We start from the raw sequence: 23,622 nt of genomic DNA on the forward strand, positions 1-23,622 counted from the left end.
TTAGATTAAAATGTGGCTATAGCTAGTAAAGTTAATTAAATATATTTCAAAATCTTCCAAGCCGAGAGACCAGTTGCGCTCGTCAATGGGCAGTGAATCTGGAGCGACTCCCTCAATAGTTTCCATTACGGCTTTCTCAGTGCCAGGCTTGGCTGAGAAGAAAACAGACACAGTGAGCTTATCCCGTTTAGAGCTCAAAACATACCCAAGGCGTACAGAAGGATGGACCATTTCAATCCTGGTTCCAGCAACGCCGGCATTCGTATTTTGGGGTGGCTGTATGTGATCTGCAGTGAGAATGTTTATAGATCAGGAACTATAGAAGTGTTTTTTTCTTCCTACCAGCATAAACACTCCTTGTGGTCTCAAAATCCTGCAAGCGAGAGAGCATAAACTTAATCAGTAAACCTGTAAGTCTCTCTTAGCATTTGTAGAACGCCTTCGGCCGGATCAACTCCACACTGAAAGAAAGAACGCAAATTGCATTAGACAAGGATGTTTTTGGTGACACAAGCACTTACTAGCATGGCGTCGGCCAGGCCTGAAAAACAAAGAGAAAGAAAATGTAAGAGGAGACTTTTGAGAGTAAACTATTACTTTGTTACCTTTGTCAATGAGCACATCAAAGGAACAGTCTTGCAACGCACTCATGTCCCGTGAATCTATTGCCACATCTTAAGTTTCGTCAAGGAAGATATTGCTGCTGCAAAGAAGTAACATCACCAAGCCCAAGGATACAAGAGAGTGAGCATATCTAGCTTTGAAGTTGTCAATCACCACCGAAGATAGATCCGTGTTGAAGATTTCTTCTTAGCCATCTTCCACCATGTCGTTAGACATTGCTGTTTTACATCCCTGGAATTAGTATTCTTTTCTATGGCATCGCTCATTGAGATCTTGGTACCTGAATTCCCACACACCGCCATGAAAACCTGGGAAGGGAAGATTTGCGGAATTGCTAACGGATAATCGACTCGAATCTGGAGTAATTCGAGAACCAATCGAGCGTTGCTCCAGTATGACCATAGAATCCGGATTGAACATTCCATGCAAGAGTTCTTTCCTCTGCGTGGGGTGGCTACAAGCTCCAAATATTTCGAGAATTTCTCCAGGAAATATCACCGCTGAAAATGGAGGCACCGAGGAGCTGATCTTCGCAGAGCACCGGACATTGATTCGAGAGCATTTGGATCAAACCCTGGATAAACCCCTTTGATACACTAGAATATCCATTACAAACAAATTGCTTTTGCTAGAATATTCTCTTGCCAGATTAGGGTTCTTAGTACTGAGCGAGAATTCGCTCCTCGATCCTGGGCGACGCCGCGACGATCAGGTCCTTCGCAGGTGGGCACGAAATGGTTCCGATCGATTCCTCCAGTGCGATGGGATTGTCCGAGATCTCGCTCCAGATGAATCCGTGTAGCAGGCTGGCGAGGAGGAAGAAGAGGGAGCGCATGGCAAGGCCATAGCCGGCGCACATCCTCCTCCCGGCGGAGAATGGGATGATTTGGAAGTGCTGCCCCCCGGGCGAGATGTTGGTCCCCAGGAATCGCTCGGGCTGGAATTCGTGGGGGCTTGTCCAGTGCGCTGGATCGCGGTTCGCCGCCCAGAGATTGACGAGGAGTTTGCATTTGGCGGGGATTATGGTGCCATGGCCATCGCCGAGCTCCACGGGGCGGAGGTTGTAGTGGGGCATTCCCAGCGGCACCGCCGGGTGGAGGCGGAGGGCCTCCTTGAGGATCGCCTGGATGAATGGAAGGTTTTGGAGATCGTGTTCTTCCACCGCGCGCTCCCTCCCGATGATTTGATCCAGTTCTTCTTGGGCCTTGCGCATGATCTCGGGTTTACTGATCACTTCTGCCATGCACCACTCGATCGACTCCATGGAGGTTTTGAATCCGGCACCCACCATATCCTGGAAGAAAGTTCGATCGATCGTCACATCGCAGAGAAGAGGATCGAGAAGGATGGTGATCACTTACACACAGGAGGCCGATGATCTCTTGGTCCGAGAGCTTGTCACTCTCGTCCAGGGAGATGAGAACGTCCACAAAGTCGCGGCAGACAAACCCATCGCCCGCCGCCTTCTTGCGCTCCTGGTGCTCCCGGACTTGATCGTCGAGCAGCGCCTTGATCCGGGGCATGATCTCGCCCCTCATCGTGGCGTAGACGCCGTGGAGATCCATCCAGTCGAGCGACGGGATGATCTCGCCGATGTTGAGGTTGATCGCCTGCCCGGCCATGTTGTTGATCGTCTCCACCACCTCGGGACACTCCTGGCTGAAGAGCGTCAGGCACAGCGACCCCGACGTGTATCGGGCGAAGAGGGTCCGCAAGTTTACGGGCTCGCCTCCCCGTGATCGATCGAGGATGGCGTCCATGGCGGACTGGAGCTGCGATCGGCGGTAGGGGGCGCTGGTGGCGAGCATAGCGTTGCTGAAGAGGTTCGTGGCGCAGATCTTGCGCATGAGCTTCCACTCGGGCCCCGGTGAGCGGAAGGCCAGGTCGCTCCAGCCGAAGCTGAAGATCCGGAAGAACTCCTCCGACTGGGGGCGATTGGCGAACTCGGCGTCGTGGATCTTGAGGAAGAACTCGGCGGCGCGAGCGGTGTTGGCGATAACGTATGGAACCATGCCGATCTTGAGGAAGACGATGGGGCCGTAGCGATCGGCCAGGCGCGCGAAGTGGCGGTGGAGGGGCTGGCGGAGCGAGAGCAAAGATCCCACCACCGGGAAGGAGATTGGACCGGGCGGGAGTCTGGACGATCTCCTTGCGAGCAGTGACTTGATGATCGCCGCGGTCGCGAGCAAGCACACGAGGATCGCTATAGTGATTCCCATGAGCCTGGGAGTCGAAACTTCCTCGCTCAATGAATCACTTCTATACAAACTGTTGCAGCTTTGATTTTACGTAACTATACGTAACTTTTGACTTTGAGAGGAATCATTGTCAATATCTATTCAGGAAAATATTTACTCCACTAATTTCATGCCCACGAAAATATCCTTCCACAAGTATCTGTGGCTCGTGATGGGAATGATTCCACAATCTTCCTCCGCTTGTAAAAAAATGTATCTCTACAGCTTCTTTGCAATCTCCATAGCCTCTTGCTCGATGCCCTTGCCACACACCGCCACACAGTGCCTTGCTCGCGGCTGTGGGCGCCTCTGGATTGTTGTCTGGAAAATTGACTCAATGCTCTGAGATAACATCATGGAGCCTCTACCTTTCCTTTACTGATTTTATATACATAACAAGTTTTCATTTGACATGATAAATTAGTTCTAATTTTTAGGTTTTTTTAAGCTTAGAATATTTTTGAATATTTTAAAATATGTTAACAGTTATTATTCATTTATTCATCTTGATATCTAATAAGATTAATCTTGTATTTATAAATTATAAACTTCCATTTGATAAATTAGATTAATAAATAGGAATGACACTACTATTAAGCAAACTAAGAATTGCTGCATAAAATGTATAGCAAATGTTTTCAATATCACTTAAACTTTTTAATTTCTAAATCTCTCTAAATTTGAATAATTTGCTACTCATTGCATGCAACAATGCTTGGTTTTTTTAATAGCAATGTTATTAATCTAATTGAGCAAATGGAAGTTTATAATTGTAAACATGTATAACCATAAGATTACTCTTATATCAGCTAGAATAAAATAGAATATACTAGAATGTATTTAGGAATTTTTATAAATGATAAATACAATATTAATCTAAATGAATAACAACCGTTAGATTGTGGAAGATCCTAGAATATTGAAGCATATTCTAGGTATATCCACTACCACCTCACTAAGCAAACAAAAAATATTCATCCAATCTACTGTTTTAGGATGTAAGCTATTAAGATTTACTATCATTAATGAGTAGAGTAAATATAATCAAACTCTCATATCTGTTTTAAAATTGTTCTGGAATAAGAAACCTCTTTTGCATGCAGCAGTGTTGGCTAGAATGACTTATCACAATTTCATTAAACCTCTACTAATATTTGAGTTAGAATAAAAAAGTAGTAAAGAATTCATTACCTAGAAATATATTTCACTAGATTTGCTCATTGCTACAAATACTCATGTTGAACAAGCTTTGGAGAGGAAGTTGATGAAGTCTTCCACTTCATTGTGACAAACTTTGATGAGTTAAAGTTGATTTTGTACAGAAGACTTTTGAGCCAGCATCTTTTTGTAACTTATTAACCTTCAAAGTCCCTTGTAAAGTAGGAGTATGGATTAATTCGCTTTATACTGTTGAGGGAATTGATATCTCTATGGTAACTTGCATGTACATCCTCTCTTTAAAGATTGAATCATCAGAAGAACCTAACTCTACTCCCATTATACTAACATTTAAATTAATTCCTACTTGAGAAGAATGTATATGTACAGAGTTGGGGTTGTATACCTCTATCACACCACTCATGTTGATGAATGATAATGAACGTTCTTTACTTTGGAGAATTACCTCCAAAAATAGATCTAAATATAACCTCTCCACTATCACATCCAATTAATCTCTAAGCTTAGAGTAGTTGGTGACATTCTTTTCATAGTAGAAGGCTAAATTTGTTCAACTCTAAAAACATGTATGTCAATAAATGAATGAAAAATTAGACTTACACTAAACAAGTATCTACCATACCATGACAAAGACATTAAGTACTTGAAATATTGTTAACATCTTATATTTTACTTTCTCTAGTTCTTGCCGTTGCTCTAATAAAGCTGGTATAGATTGAACCAAATGTTATACAACTTGATTATGAAATAACCAATATACTTCATGCAATAATAGCATTTTCCTTGACCAATTTATCAATCTCATAAAAAGCATTACAATTAAAAGTTGAACCATCTGTTGCAGCAAGCACCTCCCTATAAACAACACAATGAACACCAAGGATCTTACGATGCTTCTCCTTCAAATATTGTACCACACTTGTTCTACATCCAATTAGGGATGAGACTTTATCCTGTGGCTTTATCAGAGTCAAGCTTTTTCAAATCTAGCTCAAGTTGTAAGAAGAGAACTTCTGGAGTAAAAACAATTGCCTCCACCATTCTTCCTTCAATAAAGAAAAGCCTTATAAACTTGCAAACTAGCTGACCTCTAGCTTCTAGGTAGATAATATTAAACAATCCAGTGTTTCTCCAATGCTTTATCAGTACTCTTATCAATCATGATGGAAAATTATAGGCTCCTTTTTTTCAACATATAGCTTCTCCTCTACCTCTTGTGCTATCCCCAGAAGAAACTTTCAAGCATTGACTGAGTTTACATGAGAAGAATAATCTTCTTTTGTATGAAAGTTTTAAATTTTTTAACCTTAGATTTGATAATGTTAAAAGGTAGAGCCAAATGATGAACTAATTTCATCACTTAGATAATCCTCTCTTGTTTTTTTATTAGGCATCTCTGGTGTTGAGTAACATTTAGTGGGCCTCATTCTCGTTCTCACATTAGGCTATTGCTGTTGTAAATGATCTAATCATCTTTATAATAGTAGTGTGAAGGTGCTCATTTAAAGCATAAATTCAGAATTGCTACTCCCTTCTTTTATGTAATAATTCACCTTCTTAGCCTCTTCCAATACTAGACATTGAAAAGATAGTTTTAGAGATGAATTAAAGATTTCACAGGGTAGATATCAATATTTTAATTTGCCATCTATTCCTTTCATTTTACCTTTTACTCTTTCCCAACCTTTTTTAATTTTTCAACCTGATCCAACTTTTTATATTTTTAGTGTTTCTTCCTTATTTTCAATGTTTCCTTCTCATGGCACATTAATCATTTATGACTTTTATAATTCTCATTCTCGGTCTAATGTTGAGTTAAGTGTTTTCTGTCTTCCTCATACTAATTAAGATGTTAAACATATGCAAGAAGTTAATAATCTTGCTTTTGTTTATTTGGCAGAGTCTTTGATCAATTCTAGTGTTAAGTATTTCCTATTCCAAGGAGTCATTTTGGCTTGAGTTTAAAATTGAGTATATGTCCCCAATTGTGAGTGTTGTTAAAAGCCTTTGTTTTATCATTGTTGATAAAGAGTTTGTGTTCTCTTAAGAGTAAATTTTCTATTAATTCTCTTAGCTCAAGTGTTAAGTTGTATATTGAGGAGTGTGAATCTTTTATTTATATTGTGGTGGCTAAAGTATTTTATAATAAAAAACCCTTTATTTTCTATGTTTTGAGCACATTTATTTTTTTTCATCATTTTTGTTTTGACAGTAGCTAAAAATTCCTAGATAGGAGTTTGGCCTCAATGATAAAATGGGGACAAATAGATATTGTAGTTGTGCTAGGATGAACAACATAGATTATGGAATAAAGACGAATATAGCAAGTTTGATTAAAACATTTAGCCCCAATTTAGTGAGGTTAAATATATGCAATAGTGAAGTGAGGCAGAACATAGATAGTGAAATAAGGATTAATGCAATAAATTTGAACAAAGTTGATACTTTAGAAGTGTTTTTTCTTTAAAGGGATAAAGAGGATATGGAAAATAAATAGAGTGAGTTCAACTTTTAATATGTGGTGTTAGATAAAGATAATAGTCATAAATTTGAGTTAATAATAATCTTAGAAGATTGTCAATAAACAAACCTAAAGATGGGATATATTATTTACTACAATGAGGATTATAATGGCTTTTAAAGTCTTTTGTTTTAGTTCGAAGTTATGCTTCAAGGTTGGTTTGAACATTTAGCAATTGCACATAGGGTTGAAATTGGTTCATCGGGAATCTATAGTTAATTGATGTTTATGTTATAGCTTTGAATTTTTTTTAGTCATACTTATTAGCAATTACGTTGGTGGTTTTATAGAAAATTCAGATTCTTATAGTAGTCTATAATCACCTAATAGAAGCTTCAGATGTTCCATTTAATTTATCATCATCACCTTTTTATCTTCCAAAGGAGACAATAATGTAAGATATATATCTATACATATAAAGCGATAGTGGGGAGGCTCACCGGCCGTTGGATCCCAGGCCCGGGCCAGGGTCGGTAGCCATGGTTGTGTGAGAAATTTTTCTGATGTTTGCTCTCAATCAATGTGAGGCGGCCAAGCTGTGTGGGGCGGGAGAAGAAGGCATAGCGACACATGTCACATGCAAGTGTCTTTCCTATCATCATCCAAACTTTTTTTGTTGAGATCTTTTAAATTTTCTTGCACAAATTGCCCAATGTGGAGCACCGCTGCTTTAGGGAAAGGGCAAGAGAGGGATGCGGTCGAATAAATGCCCAGTGAAGCTGTGGCTCCCGGATCTCCCAGGCAGAGATCTTCTACTCAGAGATCTCCCGCTCAATCGCCACCACAATCCCCGCAAGAACAGGCACCAGCAGCAGATCCGGAGCTACAGTCTCGCCACCGTCACTCCCAGCATGGAGGATCTCCACCGCTGCTTTAGGGAAAGGGCGTAGCTCTAGAGGAAAGCGAGTAAATGGCCAGTGAAACTGCAGCTCCCAGTCCCCGTGGGAACAGGTGCCAGCAGCAGATCTGGACCCGCGGGCTCTAGATCCAACGGGTCCAGTGGTCCACCCAGTGGCAGCAGTGGCGCCTCCACCAGCGACGACAGAGGTGTTGAGAAGAATGCCATGGAGGACGTTTTCTCTCTTTGTTATGGAGGGATGGACAAGGGGGGTGGTGTGATGACACTCAGTGGTTTTCAGCCTCCAAAAGACATGGTTTTTATGTTGTCTTGATCATACTTTCAAGGACATTTTTCTTCACATTCCTCTTAAGCATGGAAAGAACCAACACATCCTTAAGCTGTCTACTCTGGTGAATGCCACTAGCCCCGACCAATATTTCATTGCCCCTTCGGCATTATGAGCCTCAATCAATGTAGTTACTCTTGAAGTGGAACATGAGTAAGTTGGGATATCTTACTCAGTGACTGACCAGATCGGACCATCTGTGACGGTCACATTTACCAAGGAACTCTAGCTCGAAGCTTTATTCTTATTTATGCCTAGGAGTATATTTTGTTCTAAATATTTATATTATCAAGTTTTCAAGAATTAATTTTTGTAATCAATCTAACATTTTCTAGGCATAATTAAAGTGGAATACAATATTTTTGTTTTTGATACAATTCCAATTTAATTTTTAATATATTAAAAAATCAAAACAGTATTTTTCTACCTACACAACATATGCTAGGCAAGTGTTAGTTTATTATAATGTAGAACCGAGTGAATATTCTATATTCTACCACATCAACAGTAGGTCAAGACTGTGGTATTAGAAGTCAAGCAGTTCAAATGGATGTATGCAATCGACAAGAATAAAGATGACATCCACTACCTCAGTTCTTACCTACGCTAACATGGCAGAATATAGAATATTCTCTTGGTTTAAACTTAACCTCAAATTTTCCTTAACCTAAAAGATCAAGCTTTCCTTTTATCCTACCTTATTGAGCTTAAGATCCATCCATTCCCTTTAAACACCATCATTGTTAACTTTGTGCGACAGAGAAAGACTCTCCCAGGCCTGGTGAGATTAACATCCATCCATTTTCTTCACACACCATCACCCTGATATCTCCACTAAATCTTATTTTATCCTCTAAAAATTCTTTTTTCCAGGATTCCACCTTCGATTGTTCTATAGATTCAATCCAATTGGCATTGCAAAAGGGAGGGAGGAGACTCAACTACCTTAGACAAATTCAATGAGAAGTGCCAAGAAGTACAAATGCCAAAAAGGAACAGTGATGAATATATCACTTAAGTGTCACATGGTTTCTTTAGGAACAATGGCAGTCCAATTTCAAATCCAAGGCCAAAGCAACTTCACCACCTTCACCACCACTGGATGTACTCACGACTCTAGGTGTTCCTTGACGTTTATGGCTAATCTCCTAAGTCCATGAAAGCAATTGTCAAGTCATCACATCTTGTCATCTCTCAAAGGCCATCCCATTCATTTTGGACTTAAACTCTTGTTATGACAAAGATGTGATGACACAATTGCTGGAACTTAGCCATGACGATGCTTGAAGGTGTAATCGTCAAGGCTTGGAATTATTCGCCACACACAAGTTTCATTAGTTCCACTATGTGACTTAGAAGAAGCGCAAACATCTGTATAGTGCCTATTGCCGTTTCAGAATCTAGTAAGGGCTCTGCCTTCCTGGGAGTGAATGAAACAAGGCCTTGCTCTTCTAGCATGTCTCACCTCACTACAATCGTGCTATCAATTCCCCATCCCTGTCCACTTCAGTCTTCAAAATAGAAACCTTGGTAGCCTCCAAAATCACTTCAAACCCAAAGTTTCGTTAATAATTGTTATATTCATTCTGAAGAAACTGTGGGATATCCCTTAGATTTTCCGCTAGACTCTATTAAGTGCTCTATTAGTATATACATATATATATATATATATATATATATATATATATATATATATATATATATATATATATATATATATATATATATATACACACACACATATATATATTACTTTACCTAGGTAATACTATAGCATATAAACTATCTATTTAGGACTGAATCTAATCTATCCATTCTTGTATATAAACAACAGTTTAACCCAATCAATATACCTATTCTATATCTTGAGCACTCACAATATAAATTTAAATTTATGAAAGAATTCATTAATTATGAGAATTAACATTTTAAAGTGTTAAAGTAATCTCTATATTTAGATAAATTTATATCATTGATGAGAAAATTGTAAATAGAGAATATTCAAGTATAGTTTTCAATTGCATCTAAAGAGTTCCTAGTATGTGAGTTGGAGGAGAGACCAAACAATCAAGAGGGCTTCCTGCTACTGTACGCATGTCCTTCTCAATGTGGTGGAACTCAACCTCACGTTGATATTGTGGTGGCAGACTTGAGGTTCTTGACTGGCAGCGTGCCTCAGCAGCATGGCTTGTGGTACTTCTGCACCTACACTCGATGGTCAGCTCAATGTTTAGCCTGGTCGCATAAGCCGCCATGATCTCGTGGGTCCACCGCCCAACCTGACGCTAGATCAAGTTGAGCTTGTCCGAGACGTTGAGCCTGTCCTTCTGGACACACGATCCGCGAAGTAGATCTTGGTGTTGTGAGGCTTCGTTGCCAGAGCCTTGCACCAGTAGAGAGTTGATTGAGTCTGGCACGCCGCCAGGAGCATCACCCATGCCCGGCTCGAAAGGCATGCTGTCCTCGGCCCGAGCAGCCCCTTCCGGCGCAGGATCTGCCAGGCAGTCGTAGTGAGCCAGCGCCGGGCTCATGCCATGATAGATGTTGGTGAAGTTAAAGACCTGCTGCATCTCAGGTGGATGACGCTTGATCACTTCCATCATTATCATCCAGTTCTCGCTGAGAGGAGAGTCCGAAAATGCGAGAGGAAAAGGAGAAACGCTAGCCTTTTCCTGTGCAGCTTCAATTTCCTGAGCCTAAAAGCAGGAATGAGAGATTGAGAAGAAGCCCCAAAACTCACCTCAATTAGAGCAGCTAAATTGCTCAGGAGCTTGTCCTTGACATTCAGGCAAGCACAATTTCTGCTATCTGTAATAGCTCAAACAACATCTTGGAAAGAAAGAGAGAGAGCACTCGCTAGAAACAAGTAAACACCCAATAGTCTTTGCATGGAAAATGGCACTTGCGTAAAAGGTTATCCAAAAAAATTTAATTATAAAATTACTTTTAGTGTTGATGGATATCTAAATTATTATAGACTTGATAATGGCTGCATATTTCTAAAAATTGGGTGCTATATTGATAATCATTGGGTAGTGCCTTATAATAAATACCTTTGTAAAAAAAATAATGCTCATATTGCGAGTGCATGGAATATGGAAAGGGAATACAGAAATGTGCATATCAATTAACCCAAAAACCCTAGCTTATATACAGGAGCGAGTGGTCCGGATTGAAACCAATCCGACGGCTACCAAAATCCACTACGCTAATATTAGTATACAGCATCGTAGCCGTACACTTGGCCCTCACATCATCCCCTCCTCTCGGAATAATGGAAGGCCGTCAGGGTTCTCTTGTAGATGGGCCGGGATCTGGAGGAACGTCAGGAGGAGGCATCGGTGGATCTGTAGACGATATTAACTGCTCCTGATCCCTCTGTATGAAGCGTTTTAACCGCTGCACATGCACAATCTCCAGAGGATCGGCCTGCTGAACGTCATGCCGAACCTCATAAACTTGTGGTCCAACTTGCCGCAACACCCGATACGGTCCTTTCCACTGCGCAAGGAGCCCCTTAGATAAACCACGTACCGTAAGATGGGGAAAACGGACTAACACCAAATCATCCACTTTGTACTCCGCTGGTGGACGATGATGGGAATTGTAGCGCCGTTGTTGTCCCACTTGTACGCGGCCTAAGTGTTCAGCAGACTCTGCTCGGACAAGTGGAAGAATGCTTGTCAAATATTGATCCCATGACCTAGCATCAGGAGCTCGTGGCAATCGCGAAGGTAAACCTAGCTCTGTTGGTAATATTGGATCATGACCATATAGAAGTTTATATGGTGAAGCACCAACAGAACTCTGCACCCCTGTGACATAAGCATACCGAAGAGACGGCAAATAACCATCCCAATCCGAATGTTGAAAGTTCACATACTTCGCAATCATCCCTTTGAATGTCCGAACGAGCCGTTCCACCAGACCGTCTGATTGTGGATGATAAGCACTCGTAAAAGTGTGGCGTATCCCCAACCGAGATGTCAAAACATGAAATACCTCAGCCATAAATGCAGGACCATTATCCGAAAGAATCCGTTCTGGACAAGAATGCTGGAACACCACTCGATTGAGGAGGAAGTATCCAACAGCAGTTGCAGAGGCACTAGCAAGAGCACCAACTTCCACCCAACGAGTCAAGTAGTCAGAAGCAATAATAACATACTCATTGCCAGCAGTCGATCGCGGAAAAGGTCCCATAAGATCAAACGCCACCAACTCAAACGGACGAGAAACTGCAATTGACTCCAACCGTCCTTCCGCAGCACAAGGGGGAGTATTACGAGCTTGGCACCAAACGCAGCTACGCACATACCGGATAATATCACCTCGCATCTCTGGCCAATAGAAAGATCTGCGCAACTTCTCGGTGACACGACGGTGTCCCATATGCCCACCTAGAATAGGAGAATCATGGTAGGCATGGAGAAACTGCGGAATAAACACCAAAGGCACCACCAGCCGTAAATGAGCATCAGGATCCGTCCCCACAAAATAAAGAAGGCCATCTTTAAGGCGATATTGAGAATGTAAATGCCGAAAAGGCAAGTCATCAGCAAGTGATGCAGGATTCTCAAACCCATCTCGAAGCCTTCGAATCCACGGCTCAATCTTTTGAGCCTCGCGAACCTCATCCAGAGAAGGTAGATCTTGCTCTACGCCCTGTGGACATTGAACGTCAAGGACAGCAACCGCCGACGGCACAGAATCCTCATCTAGAAAATCCACAGATGCTGGAACAACAGGTTCGTCAGAAACATGAGAAGTGAGTGGAGAAGGAAGAGGAGCTCGAGAAAGGGCATCAGCATCAGCCATAGAACTCCCTGGGCGATGAACAACATCGAAATCATATATCTGAAGCTTCAAAGCCCATCGAGCCGTACGACCAACCAGGTTCTTCCGCTTCAATAATGAAGTAACAGCAGCATGGTCACCTTCAAGTAACGTCCGAGAACCATGTAGATAGGCATGAAGTTTCTCGAAACCCCAGACTGCTGCTAAACACTCCTTCTCCGTCGTGGAGTAGTTCATCTCCGCTGGTTGTAATGTACGGCTTATGTATGCAATGGGATGGCGCTGACCAGGCACACTCGAGCTCTCTTGCATCAACACACCTCCAAGACCAATGTCAGAAGCATCCACGCGCAAAATAAAAGGTCGAGTGTAGTCAGGATATGCCAAAACCAGAGGAGTCGTCAATAGCTCTTTGAGATTCATGAACGCCCGCTCACAATCGGGAGACCAGATGAAAGATGACGTTGATGACTTCAGCAACGCTCGCAATGGTAAAGTGCGATCGGAAAGATGATCCACAAAACAACCGAGATACTGCACCTTACCCAAAAAGCGCTGCACATCATTCACACACTTCGGAGTAGGGAACTTTAGAACAGCCACAAGTTTGTCAGGATCAACTTGCAAACCCTCACGAAAAATACGGTACCCAAGATAAGTTGTGTCCTTGGACCCAAACACGCACTTCGACCGCTTCAGCTTTAAACCAACGTCGCGTAGCCGATCCAACACTTTACAAACATCACGAACATGCTCCTCCCACGTCCCCTCCGAGTGGATCAAGACATCATCAATGAAGTCAGCCATCACCTCCGGCATATCGCAAAGAACCTCGTCCATCATTCGCTGAAAAGTTGCTGGAGCATTGTTCAAACCAAACGGCATCACCAAAAACTCGTACAAACCAAATGGTGTACGAAAAGCAGTCTTAGGAATATCGTCTTCAGCCATCGGTACTTGCCAATACCCAGAAGCAAGATCTAGCTTGGTGAACCAACGACTTCGCCCCAGACGATCCAAGAGATCAGCAGTGTGAGGAAGAGGGTACACGTCCGGGATCGTCACTTCATTTAACGGACGATAGTCGATGCAGAAACGAATACTCCCATCAGGCTTCGTCACAAGATGAGGTTCACATGCCCAAGGACTCCGCGACTTCCGAATAACACCCTTCTCCAACATCTCCTTGACGTTTGCACGTAAAATCTTGATCTCCTTGGGTGACCGACGACGAACAGGAACCTTGATTGGACGAGCATCCCCGGTTAGAATGGGATGACGTGTGGCAATCTTGGCCCCAGACGATAGGTCAAATTCAAAGAGATCAGAATACTCCTTCATGAGATGGTCAACAGCTGCAACACAAAGATCATCGGAGGGATCGGAAAAGGGAAGAGCAGAACAAGATGGAAACACAAGAGGAAATAATGGGGGAACAAAAGTAATGGAAGCAGAGGTAGAAGTAGAGGGACGAAGAGGTACAGAAGTGAGAGGAATGGATGAAACATAAAGAAGTATGAGACAAGGGGGAAAAGCCTCAAAGTCACACTTGGCATGATTGTGCTGCAACCAATCCATACCAAGAATGAGGTCAAAAGCTTGACTCGGCACCACCCGCAACGACTGCAACTCAAGCTCGAGATCGCCCACACGCACAACCAGGTCCGCCTCATCTCGTGCACATGCATGTGTACGGCCGTTGCCATAAAGAATGAAAACTGGATCCGCCGCACGACGCAAGTGTAGACGACAACGTGTGGCAACAGGTCGAGCAATAGAAGATAAACTCGAACCTGTATCAACCAACACGGAGAGAAGAATAGGAGACCTCTTGTTATAAAAACGAGCTTGGAAAGTAAACACTGGATGAACCGGTGCCGAGTGAACCCCTTGATGATACTCCCGAAAGAAAGATGGAGGGGTCACTAACTTATTCGCGCAAGGTCCCTCCATTACTCGCGCGACTCCTCGTTTCCCGAATGCACCTCGGTATCCAAACCTTCCACCGCAGCAGCACCAACGGGACGTTGCTGACGCCAAGGTCTCCACCCAGGAAATGGAGGTCGCCAATCCGGAAAGCGCCGACAACGCCGATAAGTATGACCAACTTCATCACACGCCCAGCAACGAATGTCACGGCCACGACCACGTCCTCGCCCTTGTCCTTGGACTCGAGTAGCAGCAGCATCAACCTCCATGGGAACAGGACCATCACTCATAGGAAGTGGAGCTGAAGGACGTGTAGCAAGAAGTGGAAGAGGCGACGTCTCATAACGTTGTGCCAAGCGAAGAGCATCGTCAAGAGTGGCAGGAGCAAGTGCATGCACAAGTCCGACAAGATCTTGACGAAGTGCTGGCCACAGCATTCCTAGCTTGATCCGCTCCGACATATTTGGCTCCGCACGAAGCAAAAGACTTCGGAAACGAACGCCAAATTGCATCACCGACTCAGATGGCCCTTGGCGAAGACGATGCAATTGTTGGAAGGCATCATCACAATCGTCGGCGTGTCCGAAGGCGCGTTTGAAGACGTCCGGAAGAACACTCCAATCGCCACGAGTAGCTGCGCTCAATCCATTGTACCACTGCAATGCCGTCCCTTGAAGACATGTGGGGAACTCACGCAAACGTCGAGCATCATCCCAAGAATGATATGTGGCAATCACCATGAAGTGATCGAACCAATGGTACACATCATCCCCAGGATTCCCACGAAAGAACTCCGGCCGAACGCGAGGATTGGCACCAAAAGCAGGAGGAGTTGTACCATGTGCCGTGAACGCCGCCATCAACTGAGTTTGGTTGTTCAATTGCAAGCGCATAGCATCAAGCAATTGAACCAACTGCTGCTCTAGAGTCAAAGGAGGAGATTGCGGATCGGCCATGAAAATGAATGAGAAAGAAAGAGCAAAAGAAGAGAAATGACAAAAAGCTGGAAAGAAATGGTAGATCTAGACAATGCAAAAAGCTAGATCTAAACCAAAATCCTGAAAGGAAAGAACAAAAGAAAGGAAATGGAAAAAGCTAGATCTAGACAATGCAAAAGCTAGATCTAAACCGAAATCCCAAATCCAAGCACTCCCCAGGGACAATCAAAGGTGCCCCTCACCTCCACCAATGCGAGTGCATGGAATATGGAAAGGGAATACAGAAATGTGCATATCAATTAACCCAAAAACCCTAGCTTATATACAGGAGCGAGTGGTCCGGATTGAAACCAATCCGACGGCTACCAAAATCCACTACGCTAATATTAGTATACAGCATCGTAGCCGTACACTTGGCCATCACAATATTAATATTGAAATTTGTGCAACTATAAAAAGTATTAAATATTTATTTAAATATATTTATAAATATTATGATTGTGTTACAATTGAAATCCATTCAGCAACCCAACAATCTGATAATATTTTAAATTAGAATGAAATCTCAATTTTTTTAAATACATATTATGTATCTACTCTAGAGCCAAATATAGAGACTCTTTAAATTTAAAATGCATGATCATTCAACCTTTATAATCTATCTTCCTATCCATCTTCCAAATTTTTAAGATGTCTATTTTATAGAAAGTTCTGAACAATAACACTTCAAAATGCTACTCAAAATGGTATGATGTTGAAAAAATAGTTTAAATTAAATATAAATGACCTAAATGCTAAACAATATATATATCCTGAAATCCTTTTATATTATACATTTAACTCTAATACTCATAATTGGCAAATTCAACATATAAAAAATGTCATGTCCTGAATGTATTTTATATCGCCATCCAATGTTGAATTATATCGCTTAAATCTTATTTTATTTCATAAAAAAGGTGCTACGTCTTTCAAAGATCTCAAGACAGTTAATAATATTTATTATGACAAGTTGCAGATGCAATGGGGTTTATAGCTGATGATATTGAATGGGAAAAATGTTTAAAAAATACTTACTTTTTTATAATATCATCACAATTAAGACAATTATTTGTATTACTTTATATCTTTTGCACTCCAAAAGATCCTTACTTCTTATGGGATAAATTTAAAGACTTCCTTTGTGAAGATTTCATGCAAAAAAATTCAATTTTTTCATTATGAATATGCTTTACATGATACAAAAATTAAAATGAGAATGCATGGCAAAACTAATCAAAACTACCACGTATTTTTTCCCATTTGAAAATTTTGATGATGAAAATATTGTCAACTCAACACAAATATATCAAAATGTTGAACAAAATATTCCTTAATTTAATCAAGAACAGTTAAATATTTTTAATGTTATTGATCACCCAATTGAGCATAATCGATACATTTTCATTGATAGCCTTGGTGGTACTAGTAAAATATTCTTCTTAACACTCTTATAAATATTATGTTGCTAACATAGCTTGGACAGGAATTGCAAATACTTTACTTTATAATGGCCAAACCTCACACACTACTTTTAAATTTTCTATTCCAATAAATAAAACATCAACTTCTACTATAACTGCTAATAGTGAAGCAGGTAAAAGAATCAAAACTACTAATGTATTGTTATGGGATAAAATAAGTATAGTTCACATTCATGTATTCACTGTTGTTGATCAAGTGTTGTGAGACCTAAGAAATACATCATTACCTTTTGGTGGCATAATTGTTATCACTAGTGGGGACTTTAGACAAACACTTTCAGTCATTCCACATGGACATAGGGCACAAATTGTTTCAAGTTTTGTAAAAATGAATAAATTATGGTGATTATTTAGAAAATTATCTTTGATAAAAAGTATACAACTTACTAAAAGTGATATATTATGGGCTGAATGGCTTCTCAAAGTCGGAAATGGTGAAAATTTTCAAAATTTACCATCTTTACCTTCTAACTCTATTTTATTACCTTATATACAACTAATTTATTCATTTATTATTAATTTTGTCTACCCTTTAGTACTTGATATTTCAAACCCTTATATTGCAGCCAATCGAGTCATATTTACCCTACTTAACAATGACACATTTGCAATTAACAACACTATTGTCTCTAAATTACAAAATGATACATATATTTACGAAAACATTGATTTTGTTAACACTAAATATCTTGAAAGTTTTCCAATAGAATTCCTAAATTCTATAACACCTTCTGGTCTCCCACCATATAAACTCTCTCTCAAACAAGGTGTTATTCTTATCCTCCTAAAGAATTGTCTCCATCAATAGGACTATGTAACGGCACACTTCTCATCTTGAAAAATGCACTACCAAATGTTTTAAATTGTGAAATTGTGATGAGGCAATTTAAAGGGACAAAATTTTTTAGCCCATATATCACACTAATAGCATTAAATACAGAAATTCCATTCAAAATGTCCAAAAGACAATTTCCAATTCATTTGGGTTACTGCTTTAACAATTTTCAAATGCCAAGGACAGACATTTGACCGAGTTGAAGTTTACTTGCCCCACCCAGTTTTCACTCATGGACAACTTTATGTGGCTTTATCAAAATGCACATCACCACATGGACTTGGAATTAAAATTTAAAACACCACACACAAGGGCCACTTCCTTCCTCAAAATCCTTTTGTTTTTACAATCAACACTAATATAAAACCTCTTTGTAAACCACCTAACATTTATTGGGTAAGTACTCGTGATTACATAGCATTTCTCTCTTTCCACTCCCATCTGCATCTGTCCATCCAACGACTATGGTTTTTCTCAGCTTTTGATCGGCACTTCTTTGACATTTTCGAGTTTAGAAACATTTTTTACCATTATTTGTTCTTCATGAAGAAAAAAAGAATTTGAACAGTGGGACAATAGCATGGCTATCTCCACCACATTTGATTCCTCTCTATGACGACAAAACTAAGCAAGGATCATCACCTATCCACCTGTGAAGTTCTGGTGGATTCCCAAGAGTGTGCTTGAAAACTTGCAAGGCATCCGTTGGAAAAATAAGACTAAGGATGATCCAAGAGGAGAAGACTATGTAGCAATAGTTACTAGCTCCAGGTTGTGCAAAGATGAAGAGCATGCCCATATTCCATAATGCCAAAGCTAATAGTACCACTGAGCTTCACAAATTCATAGAAACCTCCATATGATCATTGTTGCTGCCCCTTGAGAGCAAAAAAAAGACCACTTCCAATCTAGCTGCTGCTGCTGCTGCTGCTGCTTGGGTTGACTAGCATTTCCATTCCAGAGAAGAACCTCAAACCCCTTAGAGAAGAGGGTATCCCAACATCCGCCAATCTAGACGAGCAAAGCAAAAGGAGAGATACTTACACACTGGTTAGCATTGCATGCAAAGGAAAAGACTAGGAAAATACCAGGACAAGACCCTCTTTTCTCTCATCTCTGTCCTATGAAAGAGGCTTTGGTCCAAGTTAAAAGTGATTGGAAGTAATGTTGTGTGGCAGCACCAGAGAGAGAGAGAGAGTCGGATAGAGAGAAATGCTATGTAATCATGCCACACCATTGCCAGCTAGGTGGAGAAGGATGGTGTTTAATGGGAGGCCTCCCGTGCTCCCCTTCCTCCCATCCCTCTCTCTCTTTTCATGGTGGCACTTCATTGCCTCCCATGCAAAGAGAGGGAGTTTACAAAAATTGAAGTTGCAAAACAAAGAGCCAGAAATATTTGGTGTTAACCTGTTTTCTGAAGCAGTCATAAATGGCAGTATCCAATGGCATACCAAAACACAAATCAACTTATATGAAACATGCAATATGTATTTAAGAATGTTATAATTTATATACATTAAATAGAATATACTTGAAAGTTTATAAACTATAAACATCTTTATAATTTGATTATTAAAACATTTACAAAACTGTGTATCGGAGCCCCGACGCTGGAGAAGTACGGGAGTTCCCTCGCTGGGCATAAGTGGAGCCACGGCGAGGCAGCCATGAACAACGACACCAAGTTCTTGGCAGGTGGGAAGAGATTTGAGCGTGTTCTCCCATCTTCGCGAAACGATGGAGATGCAACATCACCAGTGAGGTAGAGTGCTATGCACGTGGGAAGATCACGGCCGTCCAGAAGGCCATCCTCTTGGAATCCAGCGAGTCGGAGACGCCATACATGTCGACCAGCGCAGTGAGTACCAGACTGTCCTGCCTCGATCGTCCAAAGCCCTAAACTTCCCACTCTCTCTCTCTCTCCAAGATGGTGTTGCTGGAGATGTTACAGATTGTGGAGATAATTTTTGCTCTCGATTTTGTATGCACCGAGTGGAATGTCAAGGACGAGCTCCCGGACGATTTGGACTCTCTCATCCAGGTAAGTTTTTTTAGGTCTTCTTCTCAAGATTTCTTTCCTCGTTCTTGCAGGCTCAGGAAATGGAAGCTGCACAGGAAAAGGTCTTCCTTTCTCGTTTTCCCCTTCCTTTCCTTTTCTGTTAATGCTCTCTTTTGGCGCAGCACGAATCCTCCCTCGAACAGCTTTGCATCAAACCGCCCGAGCGGCAGCAAATCCGACGCTGTGACGATGAAAAGGTGGTGGAGCTACAGGAGCTCTCCTGGAAGCCCGAGCTGGGTCAAGGTTCCCATGATCTCGTCTGGTTTCGTGATTTCTGGCTAACTCTTTTTCTTGTAAACAGGGCTATTCTACCCGGAGTTTGGTGCGCTGGCGGTGGATCATTACCACGATCACGGCCCTCTCGATTACCGCAAACATACTTTCCCTAACAGTAAGTTTTTTCGTGATTTCTGAGGGATTGGCTAACTCTTTTCCTAACAGGGCTATTCTACCATGATCGAGTGGAGCTGCTTGGAAACAAGAGGAAGGCTTACTATGATCACCCGCCTCTTGATCGCCTCAAAGTTACTCTCTGTAACAGTAAGTTTGTTTCTTGATTTGTACGGGGGATCGGCTAACTCTTTCCCTTGTAAACAGGGCTATTCTACCCGGAGTTTGAGCTGCTCGGAAACAAGAGGAAGGCACCGCCGGTGGTGGATCATTACTGTGATCATCCGCCTCTCAATCCCTGGGAACTTACTCTCCCTGACAGTAAGTTTGTTTCGTGATTTCTGTGATCGGCTAACTCTTTTCCTTGTAAACAGGACTATTCTACTCGGGGTTTGAGCTGCTTCGAAACAAGATGAAGGCACCAGAGGCGGTGGATCATTACTGTGATCATCCGGCTTTCAAACGCCGGAAACTTGCTAAGAAGGCAGGGACTCTCCTCTCAGCGAGAACGGGATGATGATGGTGGAAGTGATCAAGCGGCATCCACCTGACTTCGCCAACATGATCCAAGACTATCATGGCGTGAGAACGACGCTGGCTCACTACGACTGCCTGACGGATCCCATGTGCCGGACGGGGCTGTTCGGCCAGGCCGTGGAGCTCATCGACACCATGCCTTTTCAACCGGACTTGGACGACGCTCCTGGTGGCGTGCCAGACTCTCTCGACTCTAGATACGACAAGGCAAAGGTGACGACGGACCCTCACAACGCCTTCTACCTCACACGTCCGGACTTACAGGCAGGACCGGCTCAACGTCTCGCTCAACTCGATCGGCGGTGCTCCATCGAGACCAGGGATCATATCCAAGCGTGGGAGATGGCACATTCTCATGCTGCCGCCGTCGATTAGGAGCTCCACAGGCTAAACATCGAGCTGACCATCGAGCAGGGGTGGAAGGTGGACGTGCTGCTGGGGCTTGTGAGCAAGGTGCCAGGCACGACCATCCAGGCCGTCAAGAACCTCAAGGTTGCCACCACTCTTCTCCAAGACCCGTGCCGAGAAGTATAAGCTTCTGCAATAGCAGGAAGCCGGCGGCTGGATTGCTTGGTCGCTCCTCCGACTCATACTGGGAACTCTTTGTGATTTTAAAATGCATATATTAGTATTAAAGATCTAAGTTCGATCTTCCCTTTTGCTCTCACTAGAATTTACAGTCATTCCATACGATATTAACAGGATTTCAACCACTGAGGTCTTAAGTTAAGAACGCTCGTAGCAGTAACTGGTGGGAGAAGAGGTCTTGAATTTACCGTGCCACATGAGTGTGTGCCCATGAAGTTGATGAATCTTCCCATGGCTGGAGCATTCTCCCACGAGTAGTAGGACTCGTCCAACACCACTCCATTGAAATAATAGTCTGCGCACCACCTTAGAATGTTGATATACGATGACCACATTATCATACTCGTCTCAACACTAGATTCTAACTTCTTTGATGTCCCTAGTTGCCTCGGCAGATGCAATAGAAATCGCTCCAGCGCTCTCATGTTGACATGCCCATCACAGTTGATTATAAACTCCCCTGCCTCGCTGAAAACCTCCATGTACGTTTGCTGGAGCTTGTCGATGCCATTGTTTCGGATTGTGAGCGCCTCCAGGCCGGGCAGGAAATCGTTCCCCAGAAGGAAGCACAGGAACACGAGATCCCTCATGGTGGACCGCAGCCGCACGGAGCACGGCTCTTCCATCTGCACCTCGAAATCACGCACGAGCGTCTCGATGCTGATGAGCTTGTAAATCATCACTCCGTCCTTCGGCGTCTGGCGGACGATGTTGATCTTCCTGGAGAGCGGGCTAGCGAGAGCCAGCATGATCAAGTCGGCGTCGCGTCCAACCACGCAGTGGAAGTCGTGGGCGTTGAACGGCAGAGCCCGTATGTGGTTGAAGATCTTGAGCTCGCCCTCCCCGTCCTCCTCGGACGTGGAAACGATCCACTGGAGCCTCGAGCTAGTCATTGATCTCCTCCAGCGATGATCATATGAACTTGACAGCATCATGCTTGCCACAAATCGTCGCAGTTCACTCTCCAGCCCGTTCATGAAAGGCGTTCCATGGCGGACCATCGCCATCTTGGCCTTGCGATTGCGTGGGATGAGATCACCTTTCTGAGCTTTGGTGGAATCGAGCTCATCCTCCGAGGAGGACAAGGAGGAGAGAGAAGCATCGCGATTGTAGCGACACGGCTTCTTGAAGAGCTTGCTGAAGAGCTTGGGGGTGGGAGGCCTTCCATCCAGGGCTAGGAAGACGAGCTTGGTCGGAGCCACCATGGCGACGAGCTTGCGGAGCGAGTCGAGGAACTCTTGGTAAAAAGTGGCGAAGGTGGGCGGGCAATCGTGGCTTTCCAGGATGACCCAGATGATGGTGTTGAGGTCCACGTACAAGTTCGCGTTGTCGTAGCGAAGAATATTGTTCTTGGCACCATCAATCGCGTCCCTCACGCACCGAGGATGCTTGGATACGAGCCAAGCGAAAAACCCAGGAACTCCCATGATCGATTGGTCTTGCTTGATCGCTCTTGGAGAGGATGGAAAGTGATAAACCCTCACAAGCATTTTCGCTGTTATATAGTAGCGAGGGAAAAGGTAATTAGTTGTATCTTAGATTAAAATGTGGTTAGATAAATACTTTTAGCTAGTAAAGTTAATTAAATATATTCCAAAATCTTGAGACCAGTTGCGCTCGTCAATGGGCAGTGAATCTGGAGTTACTCCCTCAATAGTTTCCATTACGGCTTTGCTTGGCTGAGAAGAAAACACACAGAGTGAGCTTATCCCGTTTTGAGCTCAAAACATACCCAAGGCGTACAGAAGGATGGACCATTTCAATCCTGGTTCCTGCAACGCCGGCATTCGTATTTCGGGGTGGCTGTATGTGATCTGCAGTGAGAATGTTTATAGATCAGGAACTATAGAAGTGTTTTTTTCTTCCTACCAGCATAAACACTCCTTGTGGTCTCAAAATCCTGCAAGCGAGATAAGTCTCTCTTAGCATGTGTAGAACGCCTTCGGCCGGATCAACTCCACACTGAAAGAAGGAACGCAAATTGCATTAGACAAGGATGTTTTTGGTGACACAAGCACTTACTAGCATGGCGTCGGCCAGGCCTGAAAAACAAAGAGAAAGAAAATGTAAGAGGAGACTCTTGAGAGTAAACTATAACTTTGTTACCTTTGTCAATGACCGCATCAAAGGAACTGTCTTGAAACGCACTCATGTCCCGTGAATCTATTGCCACGTCTTAAGTTTCGTCAAGGAAGATATGGCTGGTGCAAAGAAGTAACATCACCAAGCCCAAGGATACAGGATAGCTGAGGAACGTGAGCATATCTAGCTTTGAAGT

The 23,622-nt window shown here is 42.7% G+C and overlaps 2 protein-coding genes across 2 annotated transcripts; both read right to left on the reverse strand.

Moving 5' to 3' along the window:
- Positions 1-23,513, reverse strand: LOC112341831. Its single transcript, XM_024662642.1, has 6 exons — positions 23,451-23,513; positions 23,367-23,386; positions 409-461; positions 343-373; positions 206-287; positions 1-152 (listed from the first exon to the last, which is right to left on the reverse strand). The coding sequence occupies exons 1-6, from the start codon at positions 23,494-23,496 to the stop codon at positions 1-3; spliced, it is 384 nt and encodes a 127-aa protein (XP_024518410.1). The 5' UTR covers positions 23,497-23,513.
- LOC9661220 (flavonoid 3'-monooxygenase) lies at positions 1,248-3,267 on the reverse strand. Its single transcript, XM_002988826.2, has 2 exons — positions 1,986-3,267; positions 1,248-1,918 (listed from the first exon to the last, which is right to left on the reverse strand). The coding sequence occupies exons 1-2, from the start codon at positions 2,841-2,843 to the stop codon at positions 1,283-1,285; spliced, it is 1,494 nt and encodes a 497-aa protein (XP_002988872.1). The 5' UTR covers positions 2,844-3,267; the 3' UTR covers positions 1,248-1,282.
- Positions 23,514-23,622: the final 109 nt, after the last annotated feature.

This window comes from Selaginella moellendorffii, unplaced genomic scaffold (genome assembly GCF_000143415.4).
Source record: "Selaginella moellendorffii unplaced genomic scaffold, v1.0 SELMOscaffold_91, whole genome shotgun sequence".
NCBI lineage: Eukaryota > Viridiplantae > Streptophyta > Lycopodiopsida > Selaginellales > Selaginellaceae > Selaginella > Selaginella moellendorffii.

What these genes read in the sequence shown, in the direction of transcription:
- LOC9661220 (XM_002988826.2), bottom strand. Translation starts at nt 2,843, where the DNA reads ATGGGAATCACTATAGCGATCCTCGTGTGCTTGCTCGCGACCGCGGCG. An exon ending in AGATCATCGGCCTCCTGTGT is followed by an intron (nt 1,919 to 1,985) that starts GTAAGTGATCAC and finishes ACTTTCTTCCAG; the next exon opens with GATATGGTGGGTGCCGGATT.
- LOC112341831 (XM_024662642.1), bottom strand. Translation starts at nt 23,496, where the DNA reads ATGAGTGCGTTTCAAGACAGTTCCTTTGATGCGGTCATTGACAAAG. An exon ending in GCCTGGCCGACGCCATGCTA is followed by an intron (nt 462 to 23,366) that starts GTAAGTGCTTGT and finishes TCTTTCTTTCAG; the next exon opens with TGTGGAGTTGATCCGGCCGA. An exon ending in ATGCTAAGAGAGACTTACAG is followed by an intron (nt 374 to 408) that starts GTTTACTGATTA and finishes TCTCGCTTGCAG; the next exon opens with GATTTTGAGACCACAAGGAG.